Source organism: Laccaria bicolor, genomic scaffold (genome assembly GCF_000143565.1).
Source record: "Laccaria bicolor S238N-H82 LACBIscaffold_12 genomic scaffold, whole genome shotgun sequence".
Lineage (NCBI taxonomy): Eukaryota > Fungi > Basidiomycota > Agaricomycetes > Agaricales > Hydnangiaceae > Laccaria > Laccaria bicolor.
This window is the reverse complement of record NW_001889883.1, coordinates 632,446-656,388: the sequence shown is the minus strand read 5'-3', so window position 1 is coordinate 656,388 and position 23,943 is coordinate 632,446. Positions and strand designations below refer to the sequence as shown.

At 49.6% G+C, this 23,943-nt stretch overlaps 9 protein-coding genes across 9 annotated transcripts; 4 read left to right on the top strand and 5 right to left on the bottom strand.

Moving 5' to 3' along the window:
* Nucleotides 1–28: 28 nt before the first annotated feature.
* LACBIDRAFT_294384 (coiled-coil protein) lies at nucleotides 29–6,739 on the bottom strand. The gene is made up of 9 exons (XM_001881101.1): nucleotides 6,549–6,739; nucleotides 6,422–6,496; nucleotides 5,971–6,024; nucleotides 5,176–5,580; nucleotides 4,969–5,116; nucleotides 4,748–4,915; nucleotides 1,181–4,696; nucleotides 983–1,125; nucleotides 29–931 (listed from the first exon to the last, which is right to left on the bottom strand). Exons 1-9 carry the CDS (start codon nucleotides 6,702–6,704, stop codon nucleotides 245–247), a joined length of 5,352 nt encoding a protein of 1,783 aa, XP_001881136.1. The 5' UTR covers nucleotides 6,705–6,739; the 3' UTR covers nucleotides 29–244.
* Nucleotides 6,740–6,850: 111 nt separating this feature from the next.
* On the top strand, nucleotides 6,851–8,247 carry LACBIDRAFT_297720 (uncharacterized protein; the record flags this gene model as incomplete). The annotated part of the gene is made up of 6 exons (XM_001881283.1): nucleotides 6,851–6,962; nucleotides 7,010–7,083; nucleotides 7,133–7,235; nucleotides 7,312–7,520; nucleotides 7,570–7,870; nucleotides 7,922–8,247. The coding sequence occupies 6 exons, from the start codon at nucleotides 6,851–6,853 to the stop codon at nucleotides 8,245–8,247; spliced, it is 1,125 nt and encodes a 374-aa protein (XP_001881318.1).
* Nucleotides 8,248–8,923: 676 nt separating this feature from the next.
* LACBIDRAFT_297719 (uncharacterized protein) lies at nucleotides 8,924–10,303 on the top strand (the record flags this gene model as incomplete). The annotated part of the gene is made up of 1 exon (XM_001881282.1): nucleotides 8,924–10,303. One exon carries the CDS (start codon nucleotides 8,924–8,926, stop codon nucleotides 10,301–10,303), a length of 1,380 nt encoding a protein of 459 aa, XP_001881317.1.
* Nucleotides 10,304–10,491: 188 nt separating this feature from the next.
* LACBIDRAFT_327316 (uncharacterized protein) lies at nucleotides 10,492–11,859 on the bottom strand (the record flags this gene model as incomplete). Its single annotated transcript, XM_001881100.1, has 1 exon — nucleotides 10,492–11,859. One exon carries the CDS (start codon nucleotides 11,857–11,859, stop codon nucleotides 10,492–10,494), a length of 1,368 nt encoding a protein of 455 aa, XP_001881135.1.
* Nucleotides 11,860–12,387: 528 nt separating this feature from the next.
* Nucleotides 12,388–13,791, top strand: LACBIDRAFT_297718 (uncharacterized protein; the record flags this gene model as incomplete). Its single annotated transcript, XM_001881281.1, has 3 exons — nucleotides 12,388–12,596; nucleotides 12,648–12,877; nucleotides 12,929–13,791. 3 exons carry the CDS (start codon nucleotides 12,388–12,390, stop codon nucleotides 13,789–13,791), a joined length of 1,302 nt encoding a protein of 433 aa, XP_001881316.1.
* A 2,469-nt stretch (nucleotides 13,792–16,260) lies between these two features.
* Nucleotides 16,261–17,401, bottom strand: LACBIDRAFT_297717 (deuterolysin M35 metalloprotease; the record flags this gene model as incomplete). Its single annotated transcript, XM_001881099.1, has 4 exons — nucleotides 16,261–16,431; nucleotides 16,479–16,542; nucleotides 16,593–17,043; nucleotides 17,098–17,401. 4 exons carry the CDS (start codon nucleotides 17,399–17,401, stop codon nucleotides 16,261–16,263), a joined length of 990 nt encoding a protein of 329 aa, XP_001881134.1.
* A 339-nt stretch (nucleotides 17,402–17,740) lies between these two features.
* On the top strand, nucleotides 17,741–20,356 carry LACBIDRAFT_294382 (uncharacterized protein; the record flags this gene model as incomplete). Its single annotated transcript, XM_001881280.1, has 4 exons — nucleotides 17,741–19,281; nucleotides 19,334–19,590; nucleotides 19,763–19,812; nucleotides 19,868–20,356. 4 exons carry the CDS (start codon nucleotides 17,741–17,743, stop codon nucleotides 20,165–20,167), a joined length of 2,148 nt encoding a protein of 715 aa, XP_001881315.1. The 3' UTR covers nucleotides 20,168–20,356.
* A 48-nt stretch (nucleotides 20,357–20,404) lies between these two features.
* LACBIDRAFT_297715 (uncharacterized protein) lies at nucleotides 20,405–20,913 on the bottom strand (the record flags this gene model as incomplete). Its single annotated transcript, XM_001881098.1, has 4 exons — nucleotides 20,405–20,475; nucleotides 20,535–20,634; nucleotides 20,684–20,749; nucleotides 20,806–20,913. 4 exons carry the CDS (start codon nucleotides 20,911–20,913, stop codon nucleotides 20,405–20,407), a joined length of 345 nt encoding a protein of 114 aa, XP_001881133.1.
* A 297-nt stretch (nucleotides 20,914–21,210) lies between these two features.
* Nucleotides 21,211–23,822, bottom strand: LACBIDRAFT_297714 (uncharacterized protein; the record flags this gene model as incomplete). Its single annotated transcript, XM_001881097.1, has 9 exons — nucleotides 21,211–21,462; nucleotides 21,510–21,653; nucleotides 21,703–21,765; nucleotides 21,821–21,889; nucleotides 21,948–22,024; nucleotides 22,074–22,244; nucleotides 22,295–22,499; nucleotides 22,554–23,375; nucleotides 23,427–23,822. 9 exons carry the CDS (start codon nucleotides 23,820–23,822, stop codon nucleotides 21,211–21,213), a joined length of 2,199 nt encoding a protein of 732 aa, XP_001881132.1.
* Between the last annotated feature and the right edge of the window lie 121 nt (nucleotides 23,823–23,943).

Genomic DNA, 23,943 nt, shown 5'->3' with positions numbered 1-23,943 from the left:
GCCCTGGAATTGATTTAAAACACATATGTTAACTAATTAAAGGAATGATATTCAGTTGTGGTGATGACACAAGATAACTGGCTACAGCGAACAGAAGATGAAATAAAAGAAAAGGAGGGTTAATTGATGAGCCAACTAAAAGGATCATAGCTTGAGCATAACACCGGCCAAAATAACGAGGAAAGAAAGACGACCAGATCCAGGGAGTGTGAGCAGTGAAACAGCAAATTTATAGATTATTACTTTAGTCGTGGATTGGCACTGATGTTTTGGTGGACCTCCGAGAGCCAAATCGGAGCTTGCCATCGTCGCCACGGCCCCATGAAAAGATACCACCCTCGTGTGATTGGGCGCTACCTGTCCTTGACCGGAATGACCACGCAGGCGAGGAAGGACGTTCCTGTTGTTGAGGATGAGGATTGAGATGTTGGTTGTCAGTGCTGCGACGGTGGCTAACAGTAGCGTGATTGTGATGACTGTGGTTATGATGCCTTCCGGAATGGCCTACGGTATGACGACCATCACAGCATGCGCGAACATTCTCTAATCCTTCAAACCCATCGTCAGACTGTGAGTTGCCATGAAGCTCGAAATCCAAGTCGTCATCATCATGGCCAGGAACATCCACGAAGGATTTATCTGGACTATATGGGCTCTCAGGGCCATTCCACCTCAGGTATTCAAGGGCAGGTGTTCCGGAGCGTTTACTAACGGACCCGCCGACGGAAAGTTGGGATCGACTCCGTTGTCCGCGAGGCGTAATATTCCAAGCCTCCTGACTCCGGGCGCTGCGCTGGCTCTCAGGGCTTGACACCATCGGCGGCCGGCGTTCATCGTCTGTATACTCATTGGGACTTTGCGGGATCACGGTCCGATCCCCAGGAGACGTCATGTTGGTATTGCTCGGTCGCGAGAGCAGGTATTTTAAAGCCTAAAAAGCTAATTGGTATGTGGACTGTTCGTAAATTTGGCACAGACTTACGTTGAGCCAGATATCATGCCTATCCTTTGTAGGCGCGGTAATCTTCATCTCTCGCTGGGCTGTGGAAATGACGACGCTATACTGATACAAACCAGGAGGCATGGGGTTGGGATCAAGAACTGATCGAACACCTTCAATATAAGCTGCAATTGTAAGGTCATTACAAGAATTTATGAAGATAGAGGAATCAAAACATACCACTCTTCGCGCTCGATTCTGATACATTGGATGAACCAGGATCTGCAGAGCTCCAGTATAGTGTTTTTGTATACGGATGCACCCAGAAGAAGCGCTTGTGCCTCCTCTCCCCGTGTCCCTTACCGATGGCGCGACGGGTGTATTTATATAGGAATTCACCAATCATCGTCTGGGTGATGGCGTGGATAACAGCAGGATCTGTTGACTGAGCGTTGTTGGCACGTGGAGTGATATCGGCTGTTTTGTTGGGCGATGCCGGGCCATTGCTTCTTGGTGAAGCCTCTACATAAGGATTGTGGTCAGACGACATTGACGAGCGGGGCGATGGCCTAGTTCTCTCCGACACAAGGGAAACCGTGGAAAACTCCCGCCTCTCGTGTTCCCTGACGCTGTGAGATGACAAAGCATTGTGAGGAGCTTGGGAGGCCTGCGCATAAGCGGCGGCGTTGGCAGCAGATCTGAAACTGCTGGTGGACGGGGGTTGGCGAAGTCCAGCTTGAGAGGGAGGCATGCTTGATCCACCTTGGCGGAAATAATTTGCTTTTCCACCTGGAAGGTTGAGCACGGCACCAAATGTTGGCGTTGTTGCGCGCTGAATAAGCTCTGGGGGAGGAGGAGATGACGGCCGGGGAGGAGGTACATCGTATGACCCTGTAGAGCCAGTGGGTATACGTCTTTCTGGTATAAAATTGGGGGGTGGCATGCTCTTCGGTGGAGGGGGGAGCTTGGGAGGTGGAGGAAGAGCCATCATTGGAGGCTTTGTCTTATCGACCACACTGAGTAGACCACTCGAGCTCACACGAGAGTGGCTATGTAAATCTTCGCCTCCAACACTTGACGAAAACATTGATTCGATCGATTGACGCCTGTCTGATGTAGAAGTTCTCGAACGACTCAAGGTTGCAGCAGAGTCGCGGAAGACCCCAGAGAGGGGAGTGGTTACAGGCGAAGGTACAGCGCCCGCTGAAGAAGAGGGCCCCAAGGAAGATGTCGATTGAGGTGGTGGTGGAAGGACAAATTGGAATTGTTGTTTTGCCGATCCAACTCTATAAAGACCAGGGGCAGATGCTGGCACAATGGGGGGTGAAACTGGAGGGATGACTGGAGGTGGTGCTGGAGGAGTCCATTCATCGGTCTGAATGGACATCTCCTTGACTTCAGGCTTAGGCGGTTCAATCAAGATGGGCTCAGGCGGTTCAAACAGGTCGGCTGAAACGCCCACTGTCTCATACGATACGGTTCTTGTAGGAACATCGTCGTAGAACGAGGAGGTCGACAGGGGCCGCTGCTCATCGATAGAGAATGATCCTGTGGCACGACTTGAAATCCTCGATGCCTTGATGCTCTCCCCATCGTCTTCAGAGTCGGAGTAGTCGTTGTCCGTCATCGTCAGAACTGAGTGGAAATCTTCGCGCGACTCTGCACCAGATGGTGTCGACATCATTATGCTCTGCCTAGCATCGTGGTAGTCATCCATGTCCGCATCCGTATCAGTATCAGCACCCGTCTCGGTCTGATCACCATCATCTTCCTCCTCCTCGTCACCCACTTCAGCCAAGAAGTTCCGTGTAATGGTGGTATCGCCTGCTGATTGTGCTAACGACAAGTCATATTGCGTGACTGTTGTTCGGCGTCCCATCTCGCCAGCGACAATCCCAGATGGAACTCCCATTCCGAATGATTTGATAACGGGGGATTGGGGCATTGTCTGGCTGTCCATATCCAATTTTTCAACGGCAAGAGTCTGAACTTGAGCCTGAACCATAAGAGGCGCTATGGGCTGGAGATCAGGGTCAGTACCCACACCACTTTCAACAAGGACAGCAGTCGACGCGAGGGGAATGGGAGTGTCTTGAGGAGAATGTTGCATGCCCATCTCCGACTTTTGTATGGCGACCACGGGCTCTTCATCGGTCTGCATCATCACGTCCATAGTCTCTCTCTTGATGGGTATAGGTTCAGAATGAGACTGCACGCCCATGTCTACAGTTGCAGGGGAAATATGAATGGGTGGTGGCAACTGCTGGGAAACATGTGCCTCAGAAATGATGATAGTCTTTTCCTCCTCAAATATCTCCGTCTGGCAACCAAATTCGGCTGTCTCGACTGAATCCCGCTTCGAGCTTGGGAACTCGTCCTCCTCGACAATCTGTTCGCTTTTGATTGGAGAAGAGTGATACCCCTTAAGAGAATCGTCCACGCCGAGCTCAGCAGCGAGAACTTCTGGTGCGTCTACAAGTGACGGTGGGCGTGCTTCCTTGTATGCCAGGCCACCTCTTGGCCGTCGCCCAATAGTGCCACCACGTGCTGAGCGACCTAAAACCGCGTGGCGCAATGGACTGCCACTGTAAGATGAACCGTTGGAAGGAACCCGTTTGAGCACATTGGCGAACGCAGGGTCCATACCGTCAACACTCGTGCGATTGGAAGGAGGTTCCAGGGGCGTGGGAGACGGCGAACGAGAGATATTTCGCTCATTATCGTTGAGGTCCTCGAGCTGCAGCTGTTGTAAGTCTGCGGGTATATCTCCACTGAAGAATTGGGATTGCTCCTCCTCATCAGCTTGGTCGAAATTAATAGGAATGGGAGGGACTGGAGGAGGAGAATGCTCTATGGACCACTGCGGATGGTCATCATTGAAGTCGGATGCTGGACTGCTGGCTGCCATTCCGAGCCGTTGAATAAGGGTGATGCCTCCTCTGCCTCCACGTCCGCGTCCCCTGGCAGAGCCGCCGCGCCCACCAACTCTGAAAGGAGTTGTAGATCGTTTCTTTGCGCGCTTGGGTTCTAGAGTATCCTCGTCCTCCAAGCCGTCTTCCTCCAGATCAACATCAATAACTGGACCGCCAGGACTCTCAAGACGTATTCTCATCTGCTTCTCGCGATTCAATGATCCTTTCAAGGTGTTGATCTGTCTCTGGGCATGTGCAAGCCTCTGCTGTAAAGCCTCAATCTCATTACTTGGATGATTTGCTGCCAAGAATGGGCGACGAATGGGAGATTGCTCAGGAGAGTCTGGGAAGTCTCCATACTCGTCAGGAGGAAACAGTCCTGAAGTATCCAGCTTGCGCCTATTTGTTGAAGCGCCACCAGTATGGCCGAAGACATCCGAGTCTGCATCATCCCCAGCTGGAGTGAGAAAGTCTTTGCCCTCCGCGCCATTCGGAGTAAGTGGAGAACCAAAACGAGGTAAACGTCGGCCAGCACGAGCGGCCTCAGCCTTCATGGTATCTATCGTTTGCTGAAGGTCAGATTTGTCTCGGGCAAGGCTTGCTGCGTGCTTCCGCGCTTGGGCAATGTCAGTCTCGTGCTTAGCTTTCATCTCTTCAACGATATTTTGTAGCCTCTCGACTTCGTTCTTGTTTTGATCTCCAGCATCACGGGCGGTGGCCAGAGACTTGGTGAGACGCTTGTGTTCAGATTCGAGTCGTTGAGTCGAGGACTGGGAGTCGCCGAGTTGCGTTCGCAGTTCTTGAAGAGTGACCTCGAGATTCCAGTTTTCCTCCTTGTACTTGTCTAATGAGAGGTTTAGACTCAATACCAAAACATCCAAACGATCTCACATACCTGCACTTTGTTCTTGCTGTCTCAGTGCAGTTCTGAGGCTTTCAACAGATTTCTCGAGGTCATCCTTCTCTTCCTTCATATCCTGGATAGCTTTGTCGCGTTCGCCAAGGAGACTCTGTAATCGGCGAACTTCTGTGAGTAGTCCACTACCAATTTCGAAAGCAAATTCTGGAGAAGGCAGAGTGAGTTGGTGATAGTACGTAATGGCAACGCCAACGCACCAACATCATCAGCTCGATGAGCCGCATTTTTGGCCCGCCGCGATTGGGCAGCAGAGGTGCCAGCAGAAGCCTTTGAACGTTCAGGTTCTTCGCGGGGTAGTTCGGCGTAGGATAGTAACGGTGACGGTGTTTTGCCATTTGTAAAACGCTGATTGCATAATGAGGTCAACACGCGTTATTGGTGGCATGAGGCAAAAAAGCACGTACTTTGGAACTGCCACCAAAGGCATTAGAAAGCTGCGCATTCTCCGAGTCCCATGACAAAATGGTATCTGCAAGTTCGCGATACCGCTCACGCGCATCTTCGTCAATTTCATCATCCTCTGACTTGTCCGCCTCTATTTCCTGCAATTGCCTAATACGCTCCTCCAATTCCATCTGCTGGGCAAGAACCCGCTGCCCGAGAGTGCCTGCTTGCTGCAGTTGTTTCTCCTTGCTGTCGAGAAGGTTTTGTAAGTGAAATCTCATGTCGCCTGCGGTTGAAAAAGGATTGTTGTGGTCCGAAAAGTCGGGCATTACTGGAAGAACAGGAGCACCAGCTGAAGCCATGATGCTGAAGTGCTCCAGCCTCAAAGAGGGCCTTGGCGAAGGAGAGAAAGTCCGGCAAACTTGCTGCAAGGGGAGCAGAGTCTTGCAAAGACAACCAGAATGCACCAATATTCACACGGTCACGCACTACAACCCCTTTCAGTCAATGAATATTCTTGGCAATATATAGTTTGAGCAAGTGCTTGCCGTCCTTACCCTCGGGCCTCGGCGGCGGACGACTCTGGCACTTGAGGTTGTTGCTCAAGAAGGACTGTTGACGCGCGCGGACGTGTTATTGACGATCGATCGAGAAGCGGAAACAAATTATTTCGATCACACAAGAAGTTGAGTGCCAATAGGTGCCAATGGTGCCATGTCGGCCACAACACGGAAGGCCAATGCAAGAAATATTACAATATATTATGTCCTATCATTGCTGCCTTACTGATCGTATAATTGGTTGGCATTACGCACGAACGGGAAGGAGGATTGGAGGAGAAACGCAAATAAAAGAGTGTGAGGGTAACGCTGTGCAAGTCCAAGTAACAAAATAAGGCATCATTATGCGGCACCAGAGTAGAATAAATAGATCCTAAAAGCGAGTGAAGCAAGCGTCCGGGGGCAGATAGCATAAACGTGACCATGAAAAAAGTGAGGCGAGATCAACGGGAAGAAGACTCTGAAGAAGCAACGATGGTGTCGAGATGAAGGGGTGCGAAGGAGGGAAGATCCAGGAGCTTGCTCTCCCGGTGGCTAGTGCTTGCTCTGGAGGTGGCTGCCAAAATGTGTGGGGGCAAAAGGTCCAGCTTCAATTCTGGTTCATCTTCCCAACGAAACTCTTTCGTAAACCCTTCTAGTGGGTTGCTTGAAGAAGAAACCTGGTCGTTTCTTAGCGGGGGCGTTAGACTGGCAATATTTTGCTCACCTCATCCGAGGAACCACCGAATGGACCAGGACCTTTACGTGACGAAGATGATTGGCCAGGCAGGTTGGTCTCCGTCTGGAATTGATTCAGAAAGAATGAACGAAAAATAAAAGTTAGGGGGACTCACAGATTGTTCGAGTTGAACATCGGACGTGGGTTCTGACGAGGTTTCGGTAGATTTGCCTGTCATGAGCGAATTGCGACGTCCTGGTCCTTTCAAAAAAGAGAGTGGGTGTTGTATGATGGTTTTAAGGGAATGCCAGTGCCTCAGTTGCCGGGTCATGATGAAGAAACGCTAAATGCCAACGCCGCCAAAGGACAAAACGTTGGGTGTGCGCTTCTGAACCAGCGGCAAATGCCGATTGATCAGCTTGAACAAGCTCGAAAGGTTTACAGCTTGGGAACAAATCCCAAACAGCCATCATCGTCATGCAAACTCTCCCAGTCGACGTTCCCCCGTACCAAATTCAAAACTTGATTACAGATGACGCTGGTACAATATCAGGAGCACGAGCTCAAATTCGATGTGCTCAAGCGCTAGGTTCGTCGAAATCTGTGTTTCGTTCAAGAAGCTCATGAGTTACTTAGGTTCGGAAATTTATGTTGGGTTTTCTAACGGCGAGCTTATGCGCTTCGCTTTACGGGCTGACGACCCAACGTCGGTCAGTTCATCCCCATCGCATCCAGACCATCAACTAACCTTGGCTCCAGCTCGAGTCGTACACCATCTTGTCTCGCCAGAGTGTACCTGGCGAAAAGCCAATTGATGAAATCGTTCTCATCCCAAGTCTTTCGCGAGCATTGGTCCTAGCTGGTACTTCAGTACATTTCCTTCTCTCCTGTCTCTAATGATTTGTATTTCTCACTATCGTCCACACCGCCTCTTGCAGACCACCAAATTTACTTTTACACACTTCCATCACTAGATCCTTACCCCATAAAACCACTCCGACATGTCGTCACATTCGCCGTCGACTCCAATCACCTCAACCGTCCCTCTCCATCACCAGGCTTATCCATAGAGCCTGTGGACTTTTCTGTAATAAAGCGAAACGGGATTGCGATGTATACCTTGAAGGACAAATTGCTTTACACCAAGGTCACTATTAGAATCATAGTGGACAACCCAGGCTGACATTAAATATCAGGAAATTCCTCTTCCCCAAGGTGCAACCCTCGCTCGCCGCATGGGTAAAGCGCTGTGTATCGCCGATAATAATTGCTACAGTGTAGTTGATCTCGAAGGAGCCTCTATGTTTCCCATTCTACCCTTGTCACAGGCCCCGGATCCAACTCCATTTGTCGTCAAACCCTCGATCACAGTAATCGGTAACAGCGAATTCTTGATTCTCTCATGGACAGGTGGGAGCACGCTGGGACTCTTCATCACCGGCGACGGGGACCCAGTCCGTGGAACGCTTGAGTGGCCCAGCCATCCGGAGGCTGTTTGTGAGTTTCCATTGGTGTACCAACTCCATCAAATCATTATTGTTCATCTAGGTCTTGATTATCCACACATCACCACCCTCCTTCCCAACGGTACGATTGAGATTCACAACATAGAAACGCAGGCACTTGTCCAGGTTATTGGAGCACCAGTAATCTCTCCGGCACCTACCCCGAGAGTTTCCTCGCCGACGGTCGGACACCATAAACGTGCGTCATCTGCAAGCGTACAATCGGTTACTGTCAACCCTGGACAACGTATTGGGATGGTGGCTAGTTTAGGGGGGTATTTGGTGCCGTCCACGCAGAGATCAGACCGAATGCAGAAGGTCACTGTGAAACTGCGGAGACAAACAGCCAACGTGCACTCCTCTGCCTGATAGTCTTTCTTTGCTTATTGCTCCATTCATGATGAGCACAGGCTGTATATACTCCCTTGCCTCATTCAACTCATTTGCTGGAATAATTCGATCGTGTGCATATCTGTCTGATGCAACTCGCCCTTTCCTATCTGCTCGAGGTTGACACGTTTAGGTTTTCAAAGCCAGCGACAATGGAAGTGAGTATCACCATTACTTCCACCTCCACAGGTCTCATCGATTATATATATCATCAAATTCGACGTGGTTTCGATGTGAAAGCGATGTGTGCACTCACACCGAATTCATCCAGGAAAACACGGGCGCGTAAATTTGACCGATAGCACGCCTTGAGGTTTTCCTCTTTCTTAAGTTCAGCTGTCAGACGCCCACGATCAAGTCACGACCATTCCCCCATTTCTTTCCTCGTGTCGAAAGATCCCACGACCCCACGCTCTTGGGAGGTGTATTGGCATGGTCTCGTTATAAACCACGATGTTTCTTTTGAGAACTGCTCGATTCCTCGTTTATGGGATCCGCCAGACTTGCGTTTCTAACACAGAGAAAGGCAACCTCTCAGGGCGAGTACCACAAGAGCATTCTAGTGAATTCTCGCATCGGTGTGTCCTTCCCGTTTACACACTCTCTGAACTGACCCCCGAATTGTCAAAAGCAATCAAAGCATACAGTCGCCATCATGGGTGTCACCGTACTCATCGTAACGAGTGCCGTCGTGGTCCTCGTGTTAATATTGTTTCGACCCAAGTACGACCCATCTATTGCCCTTCACGAAGCTGGCGTAGCTGCATGGACCGAATTCCAGCGTACCAAACGTGATGAGCATCTGCAAACCGCCAACGAAATGCATCGTCGTGCTCTGGCCATTCGTAAAGTTGGCCACCCCCTACGCTGGCAATCACTCGCCCATTTGTCACTTGTCGTTGCAGCCATGGCTGCTAGCTCTGTAGAGGGCCTAAATGAAGCCATACGCTACAGCCAGGAAGCCCTCAACCTTATACCTCCCAATAACTCGGAAATAGCTGTCGTACATAACGGCCTGGGGTCCATCTACCTGTCCCTCTTCAAGCAAAGTGGCGATGCTACCAGTATCGAAGAGTGTGTGCGAAGTTATCGCGCAGCCCTCGATCTTCGTCCAGCCAAAGATCCTGATCGCTTAGGATCACTCATCAATCTAAGCCTTGCCTACATTCAGCAAGGCCAGCTTGATGGCCTGACAAATGCCGTTTCCCACTTGCAAGAATCCATTACCCTTTGCCCCCCTGGCGATCCTTATCGCTATGCCTGCTGCAGTATGCTGGCTACCTCTTTCAGCACTCGCTTTGCACAATCCGGCAACGTCGAAGACCTTCAAGAAACGGTTAATGCATACCGCCAAGCATTAGCGGTTGCAAGTGATGATCAGCAGCTCCCGTCGCAGATCAACCTTGCGAACGCAATTTGGAGGCTTTCCGAACATGAACCAGGTCATGTCAAGGAGTTGAAGGAGGCGCTAGCATATATATCTGAGGTTCTTAACTCCAACCTTGCTCAGACCCATCCATACTACAACCAAACCATTGCCACTTTCTCAAATCTCCTTTCAACCTTCTCCAAAGAATGTGATGAAGCATCGGAGCTTGAGCTTGACAAAGCGATCACTCTAGGTCGGCATTTAGCCGATGAAGATCCGCATGTCCTCAGCTGCATCGCAGTTGCCATATGCTACCGCTGTGAACGCTTTGGGCGAACAACGAACGACTTGGAAGAGGCCATATCGTACTACGAGCAGGCTTTGGACCTGTGCTCGAGTGACGACCTTGAGCTTCACTTGAAGATACTGAACAATCTCGCCGCCATTTACGCTACTCGTTACAACCAGCAGATCCGCGAAGAAGAGAGTCTCCAAAAGATGATTGAATGCTACCAAAAGTCGGTCGACCTCTGCCCCACGGACCATAAAGATCAAGCCATCCTTTTAGAGCATCTATCCGAAGCGAAAACCGCCCTCCAAGCAGCCATGGCAGGGAATCAGTCAAAACGCCAACCGCTTCCCGTTCAGCGCGCAACTTTGTTGTAGGTCGACAATTACGATCAACTGCTGGCTGCAGCCGCTGATGCTTTCTCGATTTTACGATCTGTTTCTTCGTAGTTGTCGTCATTGACAGTTCTACTTCCGTGTACCTGTCTACAGTATAAAACTTGAGGCTGGCCTCCGCACGTTAGTGGCCGAAAGTAACTGTAAGGAATAAACACCCTGAAACATGTTCAAGCGCTTAAACGATCCATTAGTTCCTCTACTTTCAGCCAAATCATACGATAAGGGTCGAGATCCTCTTCCGCGTCTCCTTCATGATAATAGATAGTAGAAAAATCCGCAAGGATTGGAAATAGCATGGTAAGGTAGGATGCAACATCATCAGCATTCAAGATAGGGGCGTTGTAGAGATGGAGGGTGGTAAGGTGAAGACCTGAAGGATATTCTCCATCAGGTTGAGTGGCGAGTATCGGAATTTGACGCGCATCAACGGGAAGCGTCAGCCTTTCCAGCTTTGGACAAAGCTCAATAAGATGCTGCATTCCAGTAAATGTGCATTTCGGCACGCTGTCTGGGTCGTGACTGATAGCCTCCAAGAACAGTAATGAACGCAATTGAGGCAGTGACTTGGCAAGCCCCATAAGGTCGTTGTTGTCCAAGTCGACGAAACATGACTCTAAATGCAAGTCGCGCAACTGCTTGAAGGAACTTAAGCATTCAAACGCATAAGGATCCATACTGAAAAACTCTTCAAGTGTAGGGGCCCCAAAGCCCAAGTCAGAGCTAATCCCTGGATAATCGCGCACATACAGGCTTTCCAACCTCACCAAGTTGCACTCGTGGAGTATTGTAAGAAGCCTTCTCATACTCCAGTGAGCATTGCTCCTGGTTTGGGTAAGTGACAAAGACCGTAACGTTCCTGACTGAAGCTGTAGTAGCATCAATCGACAGGCATTCATAGTTTTCGAACTAAGTTCCAGGTGAGTGATAGCCGGGAAATTGTTCGCAACGTAAGGAATGCAGTTCTCCGCCTCCTGTTCTGTAACCGAGAGCTGGAGATCTTGGAGCATAGGGAATGCACCGAGAATGGATATGGCACGGGATGTGAGAAACGCCGGGTCACCAAAGCTCAGTTTCCTGACACCACGAAGAGTGGGCAAGAGTTCCAGCAACTCAGCCTCCTTCGGACATGATGATTTTTCAGTGACCAACAGATCGAATATTGACAGATTGAGTAGTGAGGCCTTCCTTAGCACGACTGTTGCATTTGCCCACAAAAATTCATTGCTTGAGACCCTGACTCGTATTTCCATAACATTCGGGCCGATTACGAGGCGAGGATAGATGGCAAGACCATCAAAGCTGTCGTCGACGAGGCCGACCTTTGACACATTAGACAGAAGAGGGCCTGGAGAGGGTTTGCGTGACCAAATGATGGGGAGGACTTGTGCCTCAAGGTATCGAGAAGTTGGACGCAAGGCATCCTGACCGAAAATCCTGATTCTGTGGCAGTAAAAGTAAATTCTGTTGAAATCGGACGCGGTCAGATTCCTGATGATACTCTCGTCATGATTGGGTATGAAAAGATGCTTTTTCATCTTGAGATTGAATGTGGCTCACAAATTTGCCCTCATTCATAGCCCAGGCATTGGGTGGAAGACATTTGAATAGTGGAAGGATTGCCACTTGAGTATACCAAAGAATGTTCAAGGCGGGGTCTTGAAAAGCTTTGCAAGTCCTCGCGAGTCCTGCTAGCATCTTTGACTGGTGAGCATAGTGAGGCATAGTGGCGGAAGATGATGGAGAGGAGCTCCTCGATCTGTAAGCAGTGGTGCATGCTGTAACTACGCGGTTGTAGCAACTGGAACGGCGTCGTATGCGGATTATGTAGTAGACGCGCTCGCGTGATCGGATGTCGGGCCTATGAACCGTCACTGTTTGCGCCGGGCTATTCGTTTACCCAACCCGGAGTCCTACTCCTTGAATAAAATGATATGGTGATGCCTAAGCCTTCATTTCTCGTCGTCGTCTGATAATATTTAAATTCTTAACGTGCGAAGGTGAGTACTGCGAGTCTTTGCCAATGAGAACAACTCAAACTTTTCAGGAAGAGACGGCCGCATTCCATGATGCAGGCAGGTACCCCTGATAACGAAAACTTGACTCTCTGCTCCCCACGCCCATCGACAGGACTTGACCCAAATAAGGCAGTCATAACGAGATCGGCCAAACCGGATTACTGCCCTCCAAATCACGTCCTTATCAAAGTTGATAGGTTTGGGTTCTCGGCGAACAACATCACATACCAGTCGTTAGGTGAACACCCCCACTTCCGGTGTGTAGCTTCACTTGGAGATTGCTAGCATCAGCTCAGAGTGCCTCTCAGTTATTTTGACTTCCATCCCGCACCAGAAGCCGAAGGCGTTTCTCAGAAGTCCCATGGCCTTATTCCCGTGTGGGGCTTTGGAACGGTTGTGACCTCTACACATCCAAAAATACGCGAAGGGGAGCGTGTGTATGGCTATCTTGCCCCCACTCGATACCTCTTGGTTCCAGTATCACCCTCTGATGTAAACAAGCATGCGTTCTACGTCCCCCGCCCGCATCTGCCTGCCGGTATGTATGAGTCCAATAAGTTACTTAGATAATACGCTCATCGTTTCGTAGACCGTCGCCCGTATAACCAGCTCCTTCGTTGCGAGACTGACCCGCAGTATACGCCCACTCCATACGCAGAGGACCTTACCATGCTTTACCGTCCGCTTTTCTGGACATCGTACTGGTGCGAGGACTGGCTACATGCCTCAGAATACCGTGGTGGCGTTGATTCCATTCTCATTTCCTCTGCATCCTCGAAAACGGCTTTTTGCCTCGCCTACCTCATCAAAAAACGCATCTCCCGCAGCGAGCTGAATACCACCGTGAAGATTATTGGATTGACGTCAAAACGTAACGTTGGGTTCACCCAACGGTTAAATTTGTACGATGAGGTGCTTGATTACGATTCCTTCACTGCCTCCCAGGCAATGTCGCAAGGGAAGGATCGCAGATGGATTTACGCCGACGTGGCTGGAAACGATGATCTCAACAAACGTATCTGTGCCCACTTCGCATCGCCTTATGCCGGGAGGCTGGTTGCATGCATTTCCTTGGGGATGACGAACTTGACTCCTTCGTCTGAGTCTCCCATAGATTGGAAGAAGAACTCTTTTGATTCCTCGGTCTCTTCCGGGGATCTGACTGCTCCAACCTCGAACTTCTGGCCACAGTTTGAACAATTTTTTATGGTTGAATGGTTGAATGTTCGCAGACACCAACTGCCCATCGATGAGATCTTCACGCGGCAGAATCAAGCGTGGAAGGAACTATTGGCGGATTGCGCTGACTGGGTCCAGCTAGAACGTGTCAATGGGGCGGTGGCGGTGAAGTCAGCCTACAACCGACTCGCGAAAGAGGGCTTGGGACCTGACAAAGGGCTGATCTGGAGCATGTGGGACGAAGAGAGGACGTGGAATCTTTCAAGATTGTGAGGGCATAGATACATGTCGCAACGACCGACATCGTCACCGGCGTTGAAGTGTTTATTTTGAGGCTTCTTATAATCTGATTCGAAGTGCTTGGCTTGGTTTGAGGGCGAAACATCCAACATCACTTGCCAAAGGTTGGTAGTGAATTTGTGGGCGTAATACCGCCATCGAGCCATTGATGACACAAAAATTGTGTAGTCCTCCCATGTAAGCTCTTCCTATGAGAAAGAAACAAAAAAAAACGGCGGCCCAAATGGGAGTGGTCAAGTGACAGAGATGGACCATCGGGGAAAGATTCTGATCAATGGGGGTCATATGTGAAGCATCCACTTCTTGGAGAATACTGTCCAGTCGACGCGCCTTGGCTCCTAATTAATCAGAAGATTGTCAATATTACGACCATATCTTGACGGCTGATAGATTGATTAGTGATCGTGCAAATGGGTATACCGCAGAAATTGAACTGGTGAAATTAAGCTCAAAGCACAGGCCCAACCTTGCCTCACGAATCGGGTTCGTTGGGCTTTTGAACCTTCCTGGGTATATCTCGTGTCGAAATGGGGGACGCTGCTCGTTTCGGAGGTCTGATTGATATCTCTTCGTACGCTTGATGGGACGCATGGATCTCACATGGTATTTGCTCACCTGGTGTATTCCCAGGTGAATGCTCGTGAGGAAACCCGAGATAAGACGTTGGCGATTTCGCCAGGCCCGGGGAGGCTAGCTTCGAGGGCGGGGAAGGTAGTGGTACGGGTATGTGGACATTCAACTTGCCAGTGAAAGATCCTGGAGTCTCCAGGTCACTTTTTTTCGAAATTACTATCGGGGGCAGACGTTAGAAAACATGAACACCGAGTGAGAAGAAACATGTTACTATTTTTTCCCTCTCCAGATGGTTTTCCCAATTTCGCCGGGCCAATTTTCGCATTGCAATTCGGGCACAGCTTCGGGGACTCAATCCTGTCTCTCAGGGAAACAATTTGCTCCCCGAAAGACGCAACCTTATCGAGGATATTCTCCCTCTGCACTTCCTGCAATGCTTGCAACTGCGACTCCAAGTTCTGCACTACAGAGCGATTCCGCTCGAGCAGTTCTGCGACAAAATGGACGAAACTAATGGGTTGATTTTGAGGCTCATTGGGCCTTAAACCAGAGTTTATCTTGGCGTCTTCGATGATCTGAGCAACCATTTGAGCAACATCATCCCTAAACCCGATAACGCCATCCGCATAGACGAAGCCCATCTCTTCCAATGATAACTTCAGCCTCTCGTGTGAGTTTCTCAGGGTTTCAAGCTCTTGGTGACTTTCACTGTCAACTTTATGGGTAGCGAAGAGGGACTCAGCGCTTCTTTCAGCCATAAATTTGGCCTTAAGATTCGCAAAACGCGTCTCGCTCTCCTCGATCTCTTTACGGTGTGCGGCTTGTAGTTCTTTTTTTTCGTTCTCGAATATCGCAAGAATCATATCAGCACCCCTCTGGATAGCAGGGGATGGTCCGTTTTTGGCCTTTGGCACAGGCGAAGCGCTCCCCGGCATGAAATGTGGCGATAGAGTCGCGGAAACGGGGTTCAGAATGCCGTTGATGTCAGATGGTGATGAAGAACCTCAGCTGTTCGTAATAGTTACAGAGGCGAGTTAGCGAGCGAAAGATAGAGCCAAAGTTGGAGTGATATAAGTTTCTGCCTCCTGGCATGCGACTGTCAAAAAACATGATTGCTTACATAAATGTTCTCAAGTCGTGGGCTTCACATAAGTATAAAAGGACAAGGATAATAATGACTGCTGGGCAATTAATTAGCTACTACACAGGGATCAATCTAACCAGAAACCCCCTTTTTGCGTGGAACCCTGGGTTTCTTCTGCATTTGGTAGAAATCCCCCTTCCATCAGTCGATGGGTTATTTTGAGGAACCCCATGTCGGAGTTGAATTCCTAGATGCCGACGCGTGTCGCGCTCAAATTTAAATTGATCTTGGCTCCCCTGGTCATGATGAGAAGACAGCGCGACGAGTTGAGGCTGTTGAGCTCCATCACGCACATCCCTTGTCGCACACGTATCATCGCGCGATGCGACGCGCCTGCTCGACAAGTGGTTACCACGGTAAATAATATTGGTTCATGGTCTACACGATGCTGTAGTACAAGATGAGGGTTTGGTACTTACATAGATGTAGGAGAGCAGGAGTGGTTTACTAGGGATGTCACTGCTCCCTTCCATAGTCCCTTGCTACTTGAAAGGTTGCTGACCCCTGCCGCCAACTTGAACTTATGCATGACGCTGTGCCCATGCATGCGCATGTGGTGGACTTCAAATATTCTGATCTCCGCTTCTTGTGGAAACAAGGTTTCTACGCAAGCACTTCAGAAACCCTGGGTTGTTCAGGGGAAACCAGGGTTTCTGGATAGTTTAATCCACTACACAGCTTTGAAAGTCGCATGTAACAACGATTTAAAAAATAGCAGTGATAATTTAGGCAAGTACAGGGTTGTTCTCAGCAAAATACTCAGTCGAGTCAGCATTTTGAACGGCGAAGTCTGGGTTGCTTTGAGCGAGAGATTTACAAGCAGACTGGCCGTATACGTGGTCATCCGTTCCCCCGTTTCGCGTGAAGTGGGACGACTCGTGAACAATAGTTCCCCCCTGTTAGGTCTTTAGTTCAATATTTTATTCTGTTTAATAATTAGTACCTTGGAGTCTGTGCCAGTCAGAGGAGCGTTCCAGAAAGCACCGCAAAAGTAGATAGTGCCGAAGCTGCCCGTAAACGATCAGAACGGAGAAAGGGAGGAATTGCAGGTACGAACTTATCTGGGTAGACGTAAGCGTAAGTTCCTGAGTCGGCGCAGGTGCAATCAAACGTAAATGCGAGGAAGTTGCTGCTTGCGATGTTGGAGTAATGCGACGCAACGGTATCGTGGCGAGCCGTAGTGTACGTGCCAAACCAGGTGGTGTATCTCGAGGTCACTGACGTATGTGAGTTAGCGTACGACAACGCGTTTGTGGCATAGGTCTTGGCAGCGGCAGCAGCGGAGTTGAGCGCCGACTGTTGGGAAGATGAGCACCGGTTGAACGTCGTGCGTTTCAAGACTCTAGAAGGCGCAATGGCCAGCTGTCCCGAGAGACTGACAGAGTGAGCCTGGGTGTCCGCATAGATCGGCGTGATTTCATCGTTATCGCCAACGTTATAGAAGAGATTTTGGGCTTCAAAAGAGTAGGTACCCTCACCCGGAGACGTAAAGTTGTACGCTTCGGATACTGTAGAACAGTTGGTTAACTCGAGAAGGAAAGTCAAGATTGTCGGGAGCTCACAATCGTGTTCTATCCTGACCGACTGGCCAGGGGTGAGGACCGTAAAGGCTTTTGCGGCCGCGGCATTGTTCTGGACATATTTATATTTGATGCCAACGAACTGGGGGGATGCGCCGGCCTGGTCAACAATGGAGAAAGTGTGCGCTGGAAGCTTGGATAGGGCACTTCGAGGCTCATTTAAAAGCTTCAGAATTTTGTCGCCAGTGTTTGTGACCGTAGCAACGACTTTCAGGTTGGCGACTGTGTTGACGGAATCTGGACCTATTTTTCTGTATGTCAGCCACTTCGCTGTGAACGGGCTCATCTACGCCGCGTATACTAACCGGTAATTTCCAGCGATAGACTTTGCGCGGCAGACGCAGCGAGAGCTGATGCGACGAGAGCGAAAAGAAAGGAGCGGAGCGACGACGAAAACATGGCGACAGAGACAGTGCAAGTACTACGGACGACTCTTTAAAGAGCGGACAAGATTACCTGGCAGACGATCTGTGACCACGTCGGTTAAGAATGAAACCATGGTTGCGAGGAGGAATTCTGTTGATTTTTGGACCAGTTGAGATGGTGAAAGGAAAGATAAAAATAGACCGAATTCTATATAGGGATCACGCGCAAAGTACCACGCTTCCTACTCAGTAGCCTAGCAATGACTACTTTGAAATTGCCTCCCTATCCTTCGTCTCATGCTCTGAAAGCCTTGTCGCCATCCAAAAGAGCTTCTATCAACCAAGCAATTGCTTCTTCTCTTGCGGCCACGCTGGACCTGCCACCCCGAAAGCGCGACGAACCCTCTTCACGCGCCTTCCTTGCATCTTATGCAAACAATGTCGCCTTCAACACTTTACAAGATATCATCTGGGGGGATCCCACATCGGCACAGTCCAAGCTGTTATCTAAACACGAGCTTCTTATCAGAAAGCGATCCTTACTCCTCGCGGAGAAGATTGCCCCGTCAGGTTTGGACCTTCCCGTCCTCCTGGATTTGAGTATAGTTTATGGACGTACAAATCCTGTGCAACTTCACGCTGTCTTCACCGCGTCTCTTTACCTCTCTTCTTCCCCCATAGCGGACCTCGTTTCTACGCAGCTCATTCCCGCGTTTACCAGCCTTCTATCGCAGGAAAATCCCTCATCTCAAGGACTGTACGCACAAAGAAAAACTGCAGAATGTATATACACTTTTCTGCGGGTGGCGAAAGGCCGTGGATCAGGATCAGCTTCTCCCCTCGTGCTATCTTTTGCTAAAAGCAAACCTTTCGTCATCAACCTAGCAAAACTGTACAGTGCGGGGTTAGCAGCCACCGCTCAATCTTACGGAGGCCTGTCTGTCTTGGCAACAGGCATAGATGATAACAGGAGAGAACCAGATGATTGGGAGCGTATTTGGGTCGAGACTAAAGTGGCGCTTCTTGATTCATTCCACATTATCTTAGGGGCCCTCTTGGTTGATCTGGCATCCACTCATGGCGGCCCCGCACTAGCAGCCAAGGCGGAGTCAACATTTGACCTCATTTTCGCCCTTATCGACATTCCTCAGGCTCCTGCACCTTCCAACGGAGCCACAGTGCCCCCCATACCGTTCCTGAACATGTCTTTGCTAGGAGATTATCAGCACGCTTACTCTCTCTCGAGAACCCTTGCTGGTTCCCTTCGACGTGCACAGAAAGAGGATGATGCTAGGTTAGATTTCCTCGGTGGAACACTCCGATCTCTTGCGGGAGAGCCTGGCCAACCATCGGATCACGCTCAAGGGAGAAAAGAGCCAGGAGCACTCAAAATTCTGCTCCGCTCCTCCGGAATCCAACCAGGTATCGACAACCGAGGAAATCGTCCCGCAACTGCAACAGGTCCACCGACCGCCGTAAAGGGCAAAGCAAGGGCTGCTGAGACCCCATCCCAAGCCGACCTTGACATGGAGATTACGCAGGTTCTGGATATATTCCCAGATGTGTCACCCTCCTATGTGCGATATTTGCTTTTGCACGACAGATACAATGGGGACCCAGAGAAGGTTGTGGAGGCGCTGTTGGATGGGACGGCACCGCCCGAAGACGAGCTCACAATACAAGATCAAGCGGAGGACAGTCACCGGACTGCGGAGGAGTATCGCGTTAGTGAACGCAGAAATATATTCGATGACCACGAGATGGAAGTGACTCAACTGAGGGTAGGAAAGAAGGTCAGAGGGTAAGCCTTTTCATTTCTGGTCCCCGTCATATCAAACCTGATCATGCTTTAGCGAGGAAGTCCTGCGTGATCGAACTTTCATAGAACAGATGAAAGCCGATATTCTACGGCGAGCGGAAGCCATCTCCGACGAAGAGGAAGATGAAGAGGATCAAGATGAACCGTCACAAAGGACAAAGTGGGAGGGTAAGAAGGGCCTCAGTCCGCCAACCGACGAGGATGAGGATGATGTCGACCTTGCAAATGTTAAGATTACCGCTGACGGAGAAGCTTCTGGTGACGAGGAAGAAGACGAGGAGATAGACGGGGGTACGCCGCAAAATCCAGAAACGATTTTGGAACTTGCATACTTGCGAGACCCGAAGTTATTTGACCGGGATGCAACTACGCGAAGGAGCAAGGCAAGGTCAGACCTGAAGACCCAGACAGGTATATTTTTCAAGCTATCTCAGGCTCTCGGGCTGATCATAATTTCCGCCAGGATGGGAAGATGAACAAATCGAAGGCTGGAAAATTATGCTTGAAAAAAACGTGGGTACTTTGCGAATGACTGATATTCAAGGACTCATTCTGGAGAACACTGCAGCCGAGAAAGGACAAGATTTTACAGAAGCACGAATTTTCAGGAAATCGCTCCCAGGCAGCCGTTACAATTCAGAGTGGAGCAGGACCATCGGGCAACGGGGGAAGAGGCAGAGGAGGCGGGAGGAGAGGTGGAGGCGGTGGAGGCGATGGGAGGGGTGGCGGGAGAGGTGGAGGGCCAACCGGAGGAAGTGCACGAGAGCGCGCGTGGAAGGATAAAAACAAATCCAGCCGAGGGAATCATAACCGCAAACGTGGGCACGATAAGAAGATGGCACGGGCTGGGGCTGGTGTTCCCCCATGAACAGGGTTTGTGGAAAACAGGCTTTACCACTCATACCTAGGTACAAATAACGACCTGCACTGATATCTGCCACACTTTACAAGTAAATGACAGTAACTCTACCTGAGGACCGCCTCGGTGTAAGTGAATCATTGAATTGGCTTACCGTTCCTGTTTGTTCTTCGTTATATTATTGACTCATTTCTTTGGAAAATATTACTGTTACATTGGAATATATGACGAAGAACATGGGTCGGATCAGCTAAACATCTTGCCATAAAAACGGGAATCATGGATGAGTTCAATGGTGTCGTTGACAAGCTTGAGGTCTTGGTTATATTGCATCTTGAGTTTAACAACATTGTAGAGACAGAGACAACAAGCGTACCGAGATCTGGACCAAGGTTTATGCATGCGAGCATTTGAATCATCGTTGGTTCAACGACTTTGCCTATAATCTCAACGTAAGTTTCCGTAATATGTTCATTCTGAGAATGCAATCAGCCAACTGGCAAGTTGATCATGGATGCTACTCACCGGAAGGAGATGGACGTTAACCTCCCCTCCATCGCTCGCTTGCACGGTCGCACTATCGCCACTCAACTGAAGTGGAACACGGTCAAATCACGCCCAGGAGCTAGTCGAAAAGCCCAACAGACCTTTAGCACTTTACAAGGTAGACGGACGTGTTTGTTGAGAAATTTTGGCATGCGAGCTGAATTTACGCGTACTGAGAGTGCGTTGGGGTCATGATCAGAGGAGGACATGATGCTGTTGGGAGGACGAGATGGAGGACGCGAGAATTAGACGCGGCATCTTACCCACGTGACCAGCGACAACATGGGATACTTTACAAGTTTTTCAGAGTCCAGGTGTAACCAATGTAACGCGCCTGCGGGCGCAAAGTTGTTATAAGATTCAACTTGTAACTACAATGGCTGTGAAACAAAACCCACTACCAACGTAGCGGGCATATGATGGGTAAAATGCTGTCTTGTGGCCTTCGTCAGCCCCAGCACGTATCAGAATCAAGATCTCCCCTCGTATTTTTCCTCGTCTTGCAGCTAGAGCGGCCATCTACCAAGCCTTCCAGTTGGACCCAGCAAAATGTTCACACCTTCCTGGATTGCCGCACTGACGGGTCTCATGGGTGTCGAATCAAATACATGAGGACATGGTTGAGATAGTGGTTTTGGAGCTAGTTTGGGGTTTTCCAAGTCGCGTTCGTAGATAGACGTTTGCCGTGGAGATTCAGCCAGCTGGTCAAATGTTGGTTTATCAAATTTTCGGCGCGCAGTTTGCAAGCGTAAGATTATCTGTTCTCGGTTTTAACAAGTATGTTCACGAAGGCAGTAAAAAGTACCTGTTCATAAAATGCAATTTCCCCATCTAGATGTTCCGTTGTAATGGCACGAAAGTCTTCTATCTTCTGGGTATGGTAGGCTTCCATCTCCGCCATCGTCGTATTCAAGATGGTCTCGCAACGAGAAACCACTTCGTCGTCTTTCTATGTCGAGGAGAGGTAAGATTGTGCGCCAAAAATAAATTTCACTTACATGTCCAGCTGATATTGCTTTGTGATACCGGGAAAGTGCAGCCTTGTGAGTTGTCACCACGCCCTTTCCAGCCAAAGCCGTTTGCTCAAATGTATATCACCATGTAAAGGTAACGAACCTCGTAGATTGAGGAAGGGTGTGCCATGCTCTTCAAAGACTCATGGGTAGCTAATTGACTTCGACGGGCCTGCAATCGACGGAGTTGTTGAAATCAAATCATGGAACATCATACTCGAATGACGAACATGGTCATCATACAAGTCGGCAACATTTTGAAGCGTCTCCGAGGTCTTCTGCATTGCCTTGGTCAATTTTAAACAGCCTGCCATTTGAACTTCGTACAAAAATGCTTATAGTCGCTGTCAACGCACCTTGACACCCTTCACGCCAACACCAAGCACCTTCGCTGTTTATTAGTGATTTTGCCTTGGGAATGTAGTTCTCTTCGTCGACGCCGGTATTGGTAGGCGGCGACAATAATGGCCTGGCTGTGATAAGCGACAACAAGGAATACGAGAGGAGTCGTTCAGCTTTTGACATCTCTGTTTTGGCTAGTGAGTCTATATTCGAAATGCAACGAACATTGACGAACCGATTCTCGCATCCCGCACACGGCCAAATACAGCCCGCAAGCCTTGAACTCCCTTCCCAACAGCGTGTAGGTGGGTCTCAAAATTACTGCCCGCATCTTCGGCGTCTTCGGCATCCAGGTTAAAGGCTGGATGGTAGATTTGTGAATAAAATGCTGGCCCAGCTGGCGGCATCGATAGATGGGCGGGTAATCGATGATTCCACTCCTATTGATTCGGAAGTAAAGGGGTATGTCATATGAAGGGACGAATCTGACTAACGGTATCACTCTCGCAGGCCAGAAAAAAGGTCACAATTTCCGCGTATCGTGCGACGGGGTGCCTGACAATCTTATCGATGTATCTCTCCAGATCCCCTCTCCTGGCCTCGACGAAATCATCACTAAATCGGCCAGAGTATTGCTTTTCTGGCAAAGGTGGTAGCGCGATCCCAGGAAGTCGTCTTGTCAACGCTGTGTGGAGTACTACAAAATGAGAGAAGCGCCTTAGAACCGTAATGCGAGCCAGGGGAGAATCAACGGTTGCCGGGACAGTTTCGTTCTGGTCGTCGTCCCCTCTTCTTTCCTCAGCTTCAGGCTCATCTTCCCCAGGAGCGTGAAATATACTAGTCACGCTGTAGACAGTGTATGCACCTGACAGTAAGGACGTCCTCTTTGAAGGGGAGTGGACTAGAATGCGAAAAGGCGGTATCTTCTCTCTCCATGACGGGCCCACATCAATGAAATGCCGATCTGCTTCCCTCAGCCCATGACTGCTCAGTTTGTCAAAGTTCTCCTCTTCGATCGAAGCAATAGAGCCCTCTGGTATGTGGCCTGAAGCTGAAAGGGTTATATCTGGTGGTGATGTTGACCCCCTTAAGATAAATTCCTCAGCGCCGCTGGTTACATAGCTAGAAAATCTGTTGAAAGATTTGCCCCCAAGAAGACTCCGTCTAAAACTGGGGAACCACTCCCCTGTGTTCTGTGGATAGAGTGGCGGCTGCGAGAGCCGTGGCGAGCCATGAGGTGTGATGGAATCGCTCGAAGCCTCCCTTCGCTTGGAAGAGTCAGGGTCCAGGCTTGCAGATGTAAAAGTTGAGATAAACTTCAAGTGACAATGAGAAGTGACTTGATTAATGTAAGCCAGATAGCGCACCGTGTAATATGAGCGAGGCACCAGTCCAATTTCCCCTTCAACGTTCTGTACTAAACTCCAACCATCGCCAACGTCTTCTTTGACCACCTCAAATTGATCGCCAGCCTCAACGCTAAGTTCTCTGAACTCTGCTTTACCTTGAAACCTGTAGAGCGCACGAGCAGGACGCGTCTCTTCGAGGTCCCTACCGTCGAGCTCATCATCCGACAAAGATGTGTCGATCCCTGACTCCGAAAGATATTGCCTTTTCGAAGCATCTCTGCCACTTACACCCGGAGAAATGCCGACATCCAGATGTTCGGTCCATGCTGTTGACGTATTGAGGCCTGCGTCAAACTCAGATACTGGCCGTGCAATAGATGAAGGGAATTTTGATGATCGAGGAAGTGTTGCCATTGTCGAGTGTCCACAGTTTTATCTAACTCAAGAGGACCGTCAATTTCGTTCAAATAATTCAGTACCACTGAGATCTTGGTGATCGGGGAAAAGCAAAGTAGAAGTGGCAGACCAGGAAGGT

Excerpts from the sequence above, each read along its gene's own strand:
- LACBIDRAFT_294384 (XM_001881101.1), bottom strand. The coding sequence starts at position 6,704 with ATGACCCGGCAACTGAGGCACTGGCATTCCCTTAAAACCATCATACAA. Across the intron at positions 1,126-1,180 it reads AGAATCGAGCGCGAAGAGTG|CTTATATTGAAGGTGTTCGA; the intron begins GTATGTTTTGAT and ends TTACAATTGCAG. Across the intron at positions 932-982 it reads GGCATGATATCTGGCTCAAC|GCTTTAAAATACCTGCTCTC; the intron begins GTAAGTCTGTGC and ends TTAGCTTTTTAG.